General features: G+C 28.5%; 2 protein-coding genes and 1 pseudogene across 2 annotated transcripts; all 3 read left to right on the forward strand.

Moving 5' to 3' along the window:
- Positions 1–6921: 6921 nt before the first annotated feature.
- LOC132925953 (uncharacterized) lies at positions 6922–7817 on the forward strand. Its single transcript, XM_060990308.1, is given in 2 exon segments — positions 6922–7570; positions 7573–7817. Coding segments are annotated over 2 exon segments (894 nt in total).
- Positions 7818–10768: 2951 nt separating this feature from the next.
- Positions 10769–12315, forward strand: LOC132925954 (zinc finger MYM-type protein 1-like; annotated as a pseudogene).
- Positions 12316–12331: 16 nt separating this feature from the next.
- On the forward strand, positions 12332–13861 carry LOC132925955 (uncharacterized). The gene is made up of 4 exons (XM_060990309.1): positions 12332–12380; positions 12514–12713; positions 13435–13622; positions 13711–13861. Exons 1-4 carry the CDS (start codon positions 12332–12334, stop codon positions 13859–13861), a joined length of 588 nt encoding a protein of 195 aa, XP_060846292.1.
- Positions 13862–15231: the final 1370 nt, after the last annotated feature.

Here is a 15231-nt window from a genome sequence, read left to right on the forward strand (position 1 = left end):
CTTGTTCAGATCAGAAGCAAATTATTAAACAAATTTTTGGTACAGGAATTATATCACTTAGCGAACAATGTTCGGCTGCGTCTGGAGGTTACCACATGATACCGTTCAGAACCATATATTCTAATATAGATTCAGATATTGTACCGAGCATAAATATATTTCGCTACACTCGCAAATCTCTTAATATAAACAATTGAATACCTTCTGTTTGGTCATGAGACTCCTACAACCGTAGTGGTCGGTCTCAATGACTACACCACCGAGTTGACAACAATAATAATCAAATGGCAAGACCTATAGTAAATTAAAAGGAGTGGTTGGTTTGTTGGTTATTGACCACATCAACTACACCATTAAATATAATAATAATAACTGTATGGCAAAACACACAATAATTTATTGTTTGCCAATAAGACTATATATAATAAGAAAAAAATGCCAACTGTCAAAGACGTCTCTTTGAACAGATCACACGAAGTATAAAATATAATATTACAAAAAATAAGAAAATAATAATATCAACACAAGTGATAATACAAATATAATGATAATAAGATAATACGATAAACAATATTTACGCGTCTCCGACGACCGTGGTAAATGGTGACGAGTTGACGGTTTCTACGGGAGACAAGTGACGGCGGCAGTTGGACCCCTGCGTACATGTTATCACTTTTCTTGCGGCTTATCTGACCCACGTCAACAACCGTTATCCAATAACTTAAATAGTTAATTATAATAGTAAACGGAGCACAGTCCGCAGCGATGTAGTATAAAATATGTGCGGCACAACGGTGGAGACGGTGACAAAACTTCGGCACAACGGTGGATGCGATGACAAAACTTCGGCGACACTATGAAGCACGCGAACAAAGCGACCGCGAGCAAGCGGTGACAGCGTGACGGCGATCCGTAAATCGGTCAGACACCTGGGAGAACGACAGGCCGTAAAAGGTGGCAAAGGTCGTTGGACAACTGAACTGGTCAAGTGTCTTGTCCGCCTTGGATGTACGTTATCGTTGACAATACACTAGCAGGCGGAGGGGACGACACGGCCAGTTCACACATATCGGTTGGACTTTGGTCTCGGGACGTGAACATCTTGATATGCTGGGTTTTTTTGGTCTCAGTGCGCGAACACCTTCGGAATCTATTTTCGAAAATTACAAAGGAAATCAAATTGTCACTCAGAATTGCACAAATAATGAGTCAATTCTAAGAAATTTCAATTTTGTAATTTGCATCTGTACACTGTTAATCATAATATCTATCTTAAGCATAATAATAGTATACAAATATAAAGTAAAACATGTAAACCAACCGAGTTCGACGGATCCAACCAACACAGAACTCGAACTAGCTCTAGATGAAGGAAAATCATCACCCAAAATAGTTCTTTAAACATAAGGCCATGATCTTCCGTCTAACCCGGGGGGTGTTATATACGCATTAGCTATTAGTATATAGTATAAGTCTATTGTATATTAATTATAAGAGTATATTATTGTAGTCTGTCGATAACGAATAATGTGTAGGCGACTCACAGAATAGTGTACGCGGAATTCACGAGCGAGCCAGAGAGTCAGTCGATCCAGCACTCTTAAAACTGTACGTCGTCTCGACGACCATTAACGAATTGTGCGTTGAATTAAATATTTGGACTCACATTAAAATTATATTAGTATAAAAATTCTTATAACTGTTTGTTGTACTTTCTCCTAACAAAAATTGAACCTCACACTACCGAAAAAACAACGTTCGAACGGAATAACCCGGACGAGCACAACAGCCTGAATCAGAACCACAACCAAAAATTCCTGTTACATGCAGTAGCCATGTTAAAGTAAATAATCCAGTTTATGTTCCTAATATAAAAGAAAAACTCCAACAGTGGGTTTTAGAATCTAATACATCAAAAAATAATGTTAACAAATTGTTGAAAATTTTGCAATCAGAGGGATTAGATTTACCCACTGATGTTAGAACTTTAATGAATACACCTAGATCTCATGCAATAGTAGAAATACCTCCAGGAACATACATTCATTTTGGATTAAAAAAAATGTTGCAATATTTTATAGACACATAAAAACATATCTTAGACAATTTCAATGAAATTAATTTAAGCATAAATAATGATGGATTACCCTTATCAAAAAGTTCAAGACAACAGTTTTGGCCAATACTTTGTGCAATATCTAATGTTCCTCAATTATCTCAAGTAGTATTTGCAATAGGTATATATTATAGTAAAAAAAAAAGCCAGAATCCATTGAAAGTTACTTAAATATGTTAGTTAGTGAAACTGTTGAGTTAATAAATAGCGGAATTAAAGTTAGTAATAAAATTATGAATGTAAATGTTAGTAATGTGATATGTGATTGTCCGGCTAGGGCGTCTCTTTTAAATGTGAAAGGGCACAATTCACACGTGGACTGTAATACATGCACTGAGGAAGGAGTATTTAAAGATAGAAGGATGACATTTTTGGGTGTAAATAGCCCATTGAGAACTGATACTACCTTTAGAAGTAGGTCTGATGAGAGTATCATAAAGGGTATAGTCCATTAGAACGCTTACCCATTGATATGATTAAAGATATACCATCAGATTATATGCATGTGGTTCTTTTAGGGGTGATGAAAAGACTATTAAAATTTTGGGTTAGGGGAATAAAATCTGTGAGATTATCCATTGATAAGCTCAATGATTGCGATTCTGAGTTAAAACGTTTGAGAGATTACTTTCCGTCAGAGTTTGTTAGATTACCAAGAGGACTAAACGATATAGAAAACTATAAAGTTACTGAATTAAGAAATGTGTTGTTATATACAGGCCAAATAATATTTTAAGGGAGGCTAAACAAATCATTTTATTTACATTTTCTTAAACTACAATGCGCTATTAAAATATTAGTTACCCCAGACATATGCATAACTGAAAATGACTTGGCTTATAAATTACTAATTTAATTTATTACAGAATTTAGAACTATTTATGGGGTATAATTTATAACTTATAATGTCCATAATTTAATATATTTACTATTTTACGTTAAAAAACATGGGTGCCTAGATAACTATAGTGCTTTCAAATTTGAAAATTACTTAGGAATTATAAAAAAAAAAAGTTAGCCACTCCCGTTATCCTTTACAAGAGGCTGCTAACAGCATAACAGAAAAAATGAATATTTTAAACACTTTAGTTGAAATTGAAAATTATAAATTAGGTAAAGAATGTGAAATGGATATTAAATCCATAATAATAGCTAATAATCAAGGTTATACATTTTACGAATCAGTTACTATAAACTCTGCAAATTACTTTATAAGTACAAAAGATCCCAAAAATAATTATACTATGTTAAAAACTAATGAAATTGCTTCAGTAAAACATATTGTTAAAACTAAAGATGGGCCAATTTTTCTGATGGTCTGTAATTTTATATCATCTCGGTATTTTGATATTCCAATTCCATCTGATATAATAGGTACTGTAATAATTGATCTTAATTCACAGTCGAGTTTAGTGCAATTAAGTTTAAATGACATAAAGTATAAATATTTTTTTGTTAATGTGTCAGAAAATAAGGCTATTGCCATGACATTAAGTCATAATACATTTATTTAATAGAAATATAATATGTATGAAATATAACAAAAATATTTATTTAATATGTTTTGTTGTTTTTCAGAATGATCATTATGTCAGTATACTATATTATATGCCTATTGTAACTGTATTGTATTTTTTTTTAAATTAATTTTGTTTGATTTTTTATAAACTGTTCCCTAATGTAATAAGTATTATTATTTCACTGTGTTCTCACATATTATACCTTTAAAGGGCTGCATTCAATTTTTAATCTTATAACTTTTTAATTATTTAGTATTATAAATATGTTTTTTATGTATATTATGTACTGCTTTACTGTAAGCAATAAAGCAATATTTATCATTAAATATAATATATTATCAGTAGGTATGTGGCAATATATTGTAGAAGTACCTACAATTTTTTTTTTATTATTTTTTTATTTGGTTTTTATTAATTGTATTCCTTATCTATTATTATTATATTACTGTGTTATCACACACCTATAGCTTTAAAAGGCTACTTTCAATTTTTATCTTATAATTTTTTAATTATTTAGTATTATAAATGTGTTTATTCATATACGAGTATAATATTATATGTACTGCTTTATTGTAGAAGTACCTACTGTTTTTTTTTTATTATTATTCTTATTTGATTTTTTATTAACTGTTTTCCTCATGTATTATTATTATTTTACTGTGTTATCACATATACCTTTAATTAGGCAACATTCAGTTTTTAATTGTATAAGTGTATAACTAATATTCAGTATTCTAAAAAAGTTTTTTTCATGTATATTAAGTATATACTGTATATTATTACATTTTTAATATTAAAATATATAATATTATATTCACCAAATTTGTATATTATTTAATTTAAATTTTGTTTAGTAAGAATAAATTATATTTTAACTAAAACATAAAAAATAACGATAACAGTTAAATAATCAACATCAGTAGCGTGAACAGAATTTTTCAATGGGAGAGTGGTCCATACTCGTTCAAATATAGAGATTTTAATTAAAGAAAAAAATCTGGTATATAAGTAGTATAATGGACTAGTTATTCCGTGCCTCCCCCATTCACCGTATTTTATACTTATTTTTATTATATGAGAAATTATACAATTCTATGCCTTATGTACGCAAATTTGAATTTTTTGTTTGTGCCCCCCCCCCCTTAAGACATTTCTAAATACGCCCCTGCTTGAAACCCCTTTCCCCTTAGTTGCTCCCATGATCAACATCTCAAGGTAATTACATATGTGAACATTGCATAGTAGTTTAATTATTCTCCATTTTAAGGTTGTAACAGTTGAATGTTATTTAAAGGTAATATTATAGATGTACTATAGATGGTGAATAGGTATGTAACGGACTAGTGACGTTCAATTTTAACCCTTAACTACCGACGTGCGGTCTGTCAGACCGCCTTATACATTTGTTTACAATTTAATATTTATCCAGTGTAGTAAATTTTATTTTATTTTGTAGTACCTTTAAATGATCGCCATCTAGTTAAGTTGGCAATGTTTAATAGTCTAATGTTTTTTTTTTCTCCTCGGAAATAGAACATTTATATTAAGAGCGGTCTGTCAGACCGTACGTTGGTATAAACTACCGGTCACAATTGGTTATTTTTAGTCTTTTGATTATCTAACTATTATGTTTTTGTACGCAAACAAGATAAGGATTTAACACATTACACATTTGATCAGTCATGCCGGTGTGGTCTACAGTTTGTCTATCAATACGATATTTTTTAAATTTTTAAATTTTTAATTTGACAATGAATGTTCCAAGTAAAAGTTCAGTACCAGTAAATTCGAATGATTTCGAAGTAATAATTGACCAATGGTTAGATTCAGGGCCGAACTTCCGCCTAGGCAAACTAGGCAGCTGCCTAGGGGCCCTTGCCTTTCTGGGGCCCTCAGGGAAACACACACAAAAAAAAAAGGTATCACACACATAAATTGATTAACACGGAAAATAGTTCGTGTATAATATAGAATATTATTGAGAGGAAGTAATTTAGAAATTAATATTATTATGTTGTGTTTTAGTTTTATGGAACCGTATATAAACATAAATAAATACATTTTGTGGTGTTTATCAGTGTTTATTTGTTTCTATTCGATTATATTTATAGCCGAAACCCGTAAACACTTAACATTCTTAAAATAGTGAATAATTATTATCGCGTCGCCCGCTCGCCAGCTCGCATGCAAAATCAGTTCAGCTGGTACACGGCGTTATCTTTATCTTTACATCAAAACCAATAGTCTATCTATGGTGCATAAAGTAATAAATAATTTGTTTTGAAAGCCAGGGGTACGATTATCAGTTATTAGTTATTACGATTTAATTTTCATTTACACTCCGATCGTGTTGCCGTGTTGGTGTCAACTGAAAAATTACGTAAGTACAATAATATAGCTGTTCATAATATAAATCAGTAATAATTTATTCTCATACGTTATACCTACAAAACGATTTTAACTTTAAAAATTATACGATATATTTAAGTCAGCATGTTAGTTAAATATATCCAGTTCATCTAAGCCGACGTGACTATTTAGTTTCAAACAATAACAGAGATTAAAAATGTTTATTTTATTGAAAAAATGTAGGTACTAATGTCAAATGTAAATTATAAATTAACCCGTCTTCAGTGGTTTATACGTTACAGTTTATAGTTTATACTAACTATATTGCATTATTGCTACTATATTATAGTACTTTATAGACTATAGTAGCAATGTATACTATAATAATATACTAATAATAATAATATATTAATAAAATAATAAGATTATAGTAATTAATTTGTGTTTTATTTAAATTTTATTTTGTAAACGCTGAATAATACTGAATACTGATTATTAATAATTGATCGACCAAAATGACCACTATTATTTACTATTTATTTTTTTTTTACCACTTTATTTGCTTTTTACTATTTTATATGATGCCACTATTGTATGTGTAGTTTGGTCAAAATGATGTTATTTTAGAGGACGCCGATGATAACAGGTTAAATTGTAGGATATTTTTTCAAATTTAAACGAATGTCACAGGCTAAGATAAACTGGACAAATTATAAATATATGTGTTTATATGCAGATCTTAACAATATTTAATTCTTTAAAATATTGTTTTTTTGAACTTGTTAAAATTGTAAATAAATTGGTAATCAATAATCAGTTATCGTTAGACCGTCGTAGTGTAACGTTACGTTTATCGCCACTTTATCGCTAATTTAGTCCGTACGTTTACGTTGTTATTACCATACATTATAAATTATTTCTCTATAATATTTGAAGATGCCCACATGCAATAGTTGTTCTGTTAACATAACAACTGCCCTTTCCATAACATGCAATGATTGCAATTTGACCTGGCATGCAAAGTGTCAAAAGTTATCTAAGGATGATGTGGATTATCTTAATGAAGCTGATACTATTTGGAGATATCAAAAATGTTCTAACGTTAAAAGAGCTTCTCTTCGACTAGAAAATAATGTCAACTCAGGAAATGTCGATTTATCCGAAATAAAAGAAATAATTCTTCAACTTAGAGATAGTTTTCAAAATTTCAAGGATGATACTGGCAACAACTTTGATAATCTAAACTCTAAGTTTAGCGCTATTGATAGTATCATTACAGAAAACAAAATACTAAAAACTCAAATAATTCTACTAGAAAACAAAATTGAATCTATTGAACGCCGCCAAATTGCCAATGATATAATTATTGATGGAGTACCCGAAAATAAATCAGAAAACTGCTCATTACTTATTCAAAAAATCGGTAAGGAACTAAATTTAAATATAAACACCACTATGATCAACGATTGTCATAGAATTGGTTTCTACCGTAATAACGTACGTCCTAGAAGAATAATAGTTAGTTTTATGAACCACCAAGATAAAATAAACATATTAAAAGCTCGCCAAGTAGCAAGAAAATTCTCTACAAAAATATAGATATGCTACCAGAAAACCCTATATACATAAGAGAAAACCTAACTACTAAAGGCAATAAGCTTTTCAAAGAAGCCAGAGACTTTAGAAAACAATTCAACTTCCAATTTGTCTGGACAAAAAATGGCCTTATATTTCTACGTAAAAATGAAACGGAGAAAATTATATGTGTCGACAATGAAGATACAATCCACACCCTCAAATCACAAAATGAACATTTAAACTCAAAAAACTAAAATTCGTAATTATTAAAATCATACACATAACTTTTACATATCATTTTATACTCTATATTAATTATTATTCAATATTTCTTTTATCTCCTTTTGTACAATCATTGTTAACTATATACATCATACACATAACCTATTTGAAGTAATTGTTCTTACGGAAGCTTGGCTAGGTTTAGAAAATGTTTCTGCAAATAACTTCTTAATGAATGGCTATACAACTCACTCGACTACAAACAACAAAAATCAAAACGATGGCGTGGTAGTTTACTTAAAAGATTCGCTGAAAGATGTCCTTGTAACCGAAATTTACTCAAATGCTTTAACAACATTAGAAATTACCTTTAAAAAATCAAAAATAGACTTCTTGATTTATTCGCTTTACAGATCACCCAATAGTAACTTTGATATAGCTTTGAATGATTTAAATGACATAATACTATATAACTCTAATTTAAAAACAGCTAAGTATAAAATTTTACTAGGGGATTTAAATATCGATCTGCTTAAATCATCAAAAATGAGGGACGATTATTTGCTAGCAATGGCACAATTCAATTTCTCTCCTCTAATTAATAAAATCACAAGACCTGCAACAAACACATGTATAGATCATATATTTGTAAAAACTAAGTCTTTAGCTAATATAATACCAATAATTGTACATTCAAATATAACCGATCACTACCCAATTATACTTAGTATAGGTAATTTAATAGATGACCGTAACAATACAGCAAACCCTTTAAAATTATTAAAAATCGACGATATCAAATTAGCTAATCTAATTCAAAGTCATAATTGGTCAGAAATAACTAAACTTCTAAATGTTGAGAAATCAATTCAATATTTTACAGAAACAATAAATAATCTAAAAAACAAAGCCTCATCTGAAATATCATTTTCCTCTAAAACCAAAAAATTAAAACCCTGGTCTAGCACCGCTATAATTAACTCCATAAGACATAGGGATCGCCTACACCTACAAGTCAGAAAACATCCTCATAATGTAAAATTAAAAGAGTTTTACCTTAAATTTAGGAATAAATTAACAAATATTATCAAAGAAGCTAAAATCATATATTACAAAAAAGAACTACAGAAATCCGGTAATAACACAAAACTTAAATGGAAAATAATAAACGATATTACAACAAGAAAGAGCAACACAAATAACTTCAAAGAATTACTAACTAACATAAATATTAATACCGTAATTAATAAATGCGAACCAGCATATACATTAGTAAATCAATTTAATAACTATTTCGTAAACGTGGCCTCTGATTTAATAATACAACTACAAAACCGCAATAATACTAATATTCCTACTACTTCCAATACTCATAGTAATATTCAATCATCAAATAATATATATTTAAAGAAATTTGAGCCTATTACAACTAATGATATCATGGAAGCCATTTCTAAACTAAAAAACGGCTCATCTCCCGGTATCGACAAGATATCTTCCGACTTATTAAAAAAATACAAAATAATATTATGTAAACCATTATGTCATATTTTTAACCTATGTATATCCGAAAATAAAGTACCAGATTCATTCAAAGTAGCATTAATAACACCTATACATAAAAAAGGCCCCATGTCTTCTATTAATAATTTTCGACCTATATCGGTTGTATCAAATATAGCTAAATTATTTGAAAAAATTATAAAAACAAGATTAATATTTTATTTAGAATCGAATAATATACTTTTTAAAAATCAGTTTGGTTTTAGACCTAATAAAAGTACTGACCAAGCAATTGCTCATGTGACAAAATCTATCTACACTGCACTTGAAGAAAATAAAAAATGTGCAACAATTTATTTAGATCTTGCCAAAGCTTTCGATACCGTAAACCATGATAAACTTTTATATAAAATGCAAGAAATAGGTATAACCAGCAATGCTTTATCTCTATTTGTTTCTTATTTGAAAAACAGGAAACAATTTGTAAAAATAAATAACTGTATCTCTGATGAACAATTAATAAAATGCTGTGTACCACAAGGTACAACGCTATCGCCGGTTCTATTCAATATTCAATTAAACGACATTAAATTATTAAATCTAAAAAGCCAGATAATATGTTACGCTGATGACACTGTATTAATTTGTATAGGTAATACCTGGAATGAAGTTCTAAGATACATTCAGGATGATCTAAAATGTATTGATAACTGGCTTTGTAATAATAATTTATTTCTTAACTTCGACAAATCAGCTATCATACTACACTCTTTAACTAAGCACACTTTACCACCAATAAAAGATGTAAAAATCCATGAAAATAATTGTACAATAACAGACTCATGTTCCTGTAAATCAGTTACTGTAGTTAAAAACTATAAATATTTAGGTATAGAATTACTATTAATTACATTACTAATGCTATACTTCCTTGCTTAATTTTTTAAATGGAAAATCAATTGACTCTGTATTAGACATAGCTAATGAAGTATAATTTAGTAAGAAAGCCGAAGAACGTATCAAAAAGAGGCAGATAATGAATAGATTGATAGATATAGTGATTTGTTTATGTAAAGGAGGAAGGTCGTTCCGAGGTCATGATGAAAGTTCAACAAGCAATAACTAAGGACTCTTTAAAGAAATATTAAATTTGTTATCAAAGTATGATGATTTACTTAAAATTCATTTTCAAGAAGCTCCAAAAAATGCACTTTATAGAAGTAATAGAATCCAAAATAATATAATTACATCAATACATACAGTTGTTCTACAAAACATTATTTCAAACATTAATAGTTCATTTATTTCAATCAAGGCTGATGAGACAAGTGATGTAGGGCACCATGAACAAATTTCAATTGTTGTACGATATTTTTATGATAACATTAATAGACCTGTTGAAACATTTGTTTCGTTAAAACGCATGACGTCAGTAACTGCTGAATCAATTTTCAATACATTATGTAATTTTCTAATTTTAATTTAAAAAAACTGGGAATCAGTGATTGCAGTATGTTTTGATGGAGCATCCACTATGGCAGGTACTATAAATGGTGTACAAAAGAGATGCAAAGAACAAAATAATGAAATTATGTATGTGCATTGCTATGCACATTGTCTGAATCTTACACTGATTGATGCTGTATGTGAAAAAAATTCTAAAAAACTAGTTAAGAATCGATTGATTTTTAATTTTCTTGGAACTATACAATATATACATAACTATATAGAAAGCAGTCCAATAAGACACTCAACATTAGAAAAAGTTGCTAAAGAAACAGGAATTACTCTCCTAACGTTAAAGTCTTGTTCAATTACACGGTGGGCATGTCGTGCGGAAGCTGTAAAAGCTGTTAAAAATAACTATAATGTTTTAATTACTGCGATTGATGAAATATGTCAAAACACTTCAGTACCTGAGATGAGAGCAAAAGGAATTGGTATTTTACTACAACTCCAAACATTTGAATTTATTTTTGGCATGGAATTAATGAGTCCTATTTTAAATATAATTTTAAAAGTAAGTTCTATGCTGCAGTCTCCAAAAATTGACCTTTTGATTGCAGCAGAAAGTGTAAAATATTTAAAGAATACCCTAATAAATATGAGAATTAATGAAGAAGAATACAAAATTATTTTTTCCAACACTGAAAAAATGTGTACAATGCATAAAATAAATATTCCAGAAGTAAAGAAAAGAAAAGTTACAACTAAAATTGATCCTTCTCCTTCAAATCAAGTATTTTTCAAAACTAAATATGAAGAATTAAAAGTTTCTGTGTATTACCCATTACTAGATGATCTTATTTCTGGAATAAATTCAAGATTTAAACAAGATACAATTTGCCTAATAAATGCTGTTGCAAATATTCTAAATTTAAATATAACTACTGAAATAGCTACCATTTTAGAAAAGTTTGCAAAAATTTCACCAGTCACTTTAATTGCTGAAATAAAACTTCTCAAAAACTCAACAGACAAAAATATTCCTAAAGGGACTACTAATGAATCCCTGTTTTTGTGGCTGGATTGGTTAAAAGATTCCGGAAGATATAATATTTTTAATTGTTTTTTTAAAATATTAAAAATGTTTAGCATTATACCTGTTACTAGTTGTTCGTGTGAAAGGGTATTTTCAAAATTAAATATTGTAAAAAGTAAATTAAGAAGTACCATGGCCCAAGACCGTTTGGAATCATTAATTTTACTTTTCACAGAACAAGAAATGGCGTCTAATGTTGAAGTAGATTTGGTTATTAATGAGTTTAGTAATTTAAGTAATAGGCGCATGTTATTATACATTTATCATTTTTATATTAGAATATTAAATAAAAAAAAAATGTAAGTAATGTTTATTTGTGCATTATAATTTATTAAAATATATGACTTATGTACACGTCTTGTTAAGTGAGGGCCCAAAAAATTGTAGGCACCCCCCGAAATTCAGGTCTGCCCACGCCTATGGTTTTAGGTAAATACAGTGTTATCACATGGAATAACCGAAATCCACGCAGATGCTACATTTAAAGTTGTCCCATCTAATATGGGCGATCAACTGCTGAGTGTTCATTTTATGATTGATAATTATGTAAGTTATATTTAATTTGATATATAGTTAAGTTTTGATAGTTATTATTTTTATTTATATAATACAAACCTATCAGAAAATGTTAATTAGTTGTAGTTAAAACTTGATATTTTATTTTGCAGTCCATACCAATAGAGCAATAGCTTATGCATTAATGGAAACCAAATCAAGAAATTCGTATCAGTGTGTAATGGATTATATGAAAAATAATTTTTTTCCCAACCTATCACCATCATTGATAATGACTGATTTTGCATCGGCTCTTAGAGATGCATTATCTTCTAGTTTAGGTGTTAAAGGCACACGTGTCTTAGGATGTTGGTTCCATCACAACCAGGTCAGTATATCTCTGTTGATTAGTACTTTAAGTTGTTACACAAACCAATTTAAATTATTTTTCCTATATTGAATACTAACACATCATTCAAGTATAGATTTTAGTTTTTTATTTATAAATATTTAAAATTTTAAAAGGGTAAATATTTTTAATTTTGTGAATAAAGTAATTAGTTATAATTTATAAATATTTTTTGATTATTAAATATTATGGCATATTGAATATTTTTCAATGCATTAAGCATAATTTTATATTTGACTGATACCTGCTTACGCTGTCTAGTCCATATTTATTTGACGAGAATTTATAGCAAAATTAAATTGCATAAAATCAAAGTAATACTTTTATATTAGAGTATACATCTATTACCTACCAAATTTGTATAGGAGACTATACAAATATTATTCAAACAATATGTTCTTTTTAATAAAATATTTATAAAATGTGTTTTTTTTCTGAAAAAATTTAATAATGCTGTACATTTTTCTGTTTTGGATTATCATCACTAATTTCTACATTAATACGATGATATATTTTTTTTGTAAATGGTATATTTTATATTCGTTAGATTAATGGTGACACCATATTAGAATATCACTGCCTCAATCTTATAACTAAAAAAAAAATGAAAAAAAAACGTATAAGTTTACAGTATAAATAGTACAAATTAATATAATTATCACTTATTATATTCTTATTTTAATATAAATTTAATTTACAGGCAGTATGGAAAAAAATGAAATCCCTAAATTATTTACAAACTATCAATTCAGATCCATATGCGTTGAAAATCTTAATGTGTTTACCATTATTGCCCAGTGCAGAAATTGAACAAGGTTTTCTTCTCACTAAAGCTTATGCTATCCACCACAACGTTCCATTACCTAATTTGTTTGAATATTACCAAAAGTAGGTAATACATCACAATCACTTTATGTACTACAGATATGTTTCAATTATTAAAATTCACATTTTCTATTATTGTTAGACTTTTAAGTTATTGGATAAGACATGTCGGACTTAATTTATTATCTGTGAATGGAGTCTCAAGAAGGACTAACAATAATTTGGAAAGTTTTCATAATTTTTTGAGACACAAGTTTTCTATCGCACATCCGAATTTATGGGTCTTTCTTGGTAATTGTTAAATTAATTTCCATTTCTTATCTGTGTCAAAACTAAAAACAACAACTTTTCAATACTTTAATCAATATATTTTAATGCATTCTATTTTATTTTTACTATAGACAATAAAGTACAACTTTTTTATTTTTTTTTTTTTTTTTTACTGGTCTAAAGCATCAGCAACTATGTTCATTAGTTATTGAATGCATTCCTATCATAAAAACAAATATTACCCATATTACAATTATAGTTATAGGTAATATCTTAATATCGAGTAAACACTATACTTACAATGTAATATATACTGTATATTATAATTTATAAAGGTACTACTGTGTTGAATATTTAATTGACTTTTTAGTATTTAGTTGTACCACATATTTAGGTGAGCCATTTCCCAGATGGCTCACTTTCCATTTTCATATCTGGATTAAAAAGTATTGTGGCATTTTCAAAAATCAACATTAACCCTTTCAGACCCAATCCTCTGTGCAATTCAAAGATTTTAACTTTCATACGTTGTAATAAGTCAACTAAAATAGGAACATCTCGATGTAACATCTATGTGTCATAGCAGAAATGAAAATTCTTTTTACAAACATCCACGTGACTGCAAAAAATGCATATCTAATTGTTGTTTATTTGTTATTTCAGAGTTGAAAATTGTATACAAGATTTTCGATTACTCTGGCTTACAATAATTATAAAAAAAAGTTAAGCGTTGACAAATTAAAAAAAAAATTATCTAAACTCTAAAATTTAAATTTTTACGAAATTATGTAAAACTATTCACGTGTAAAATAGGTATCGATTATTTACAATCAAATAATTTTAGAACTTTGTTAAACCTAATTAAAAATTCTTAGTCGTAGAAACTTGAAATAGCCGTAACACGTTTGGACACAAAATTACATTTTTACCTGAGATTTTGGAGAACGATTGGGAACACACGTTTAGGTACACTTTTTTCCAGACCCAAAAATTCAATACATCGTTTGGGTACAAATAATATTTTTTAAATAATACCACATTTAGGTACACTTTTTTACTTTTAAACTTTAAATTTTATTTTATAGAGCTTATTAGCGTTACCCAGGAGACACCACGAAGAGGTTTGCTCTTAATAGTTTTCCAAAAACGTTTATATTCTATCATTTATTTTATTATTTTCATTTACTGAAATTAATTACTTATTACTGCTTATATAATTGTGTATTTGACTTTATATAAACCATAATTATTATGAGCAGAGCTCGGGACTTAAAGAATTTGCTTATTTGTATGGATTGACTTCAAATGCAGCAGAGTGCTATGAAAGTGTATGTCATGTTGCAACACGTTCAATTATGAAATTAAAGTGTTTTTTTTTTTGCTTTTTAAAAAAAAATCCTTA

This window comes from Rhopalosiphum padi, chromosome 3 (genome assembly GCF_020882245.1).
Source record: "Rhopalosiphum padi isolate XX-2018 chromosome 3, ASM2088224v1, whole genome shotgun sequence".
Taxonomy (NCBI): Eukaryota; Metazoa; Arthropoda; class Insecta; order Hemiptera; family Aphididae; genus Rhopalosiphum; species Rhopalosiphum padi.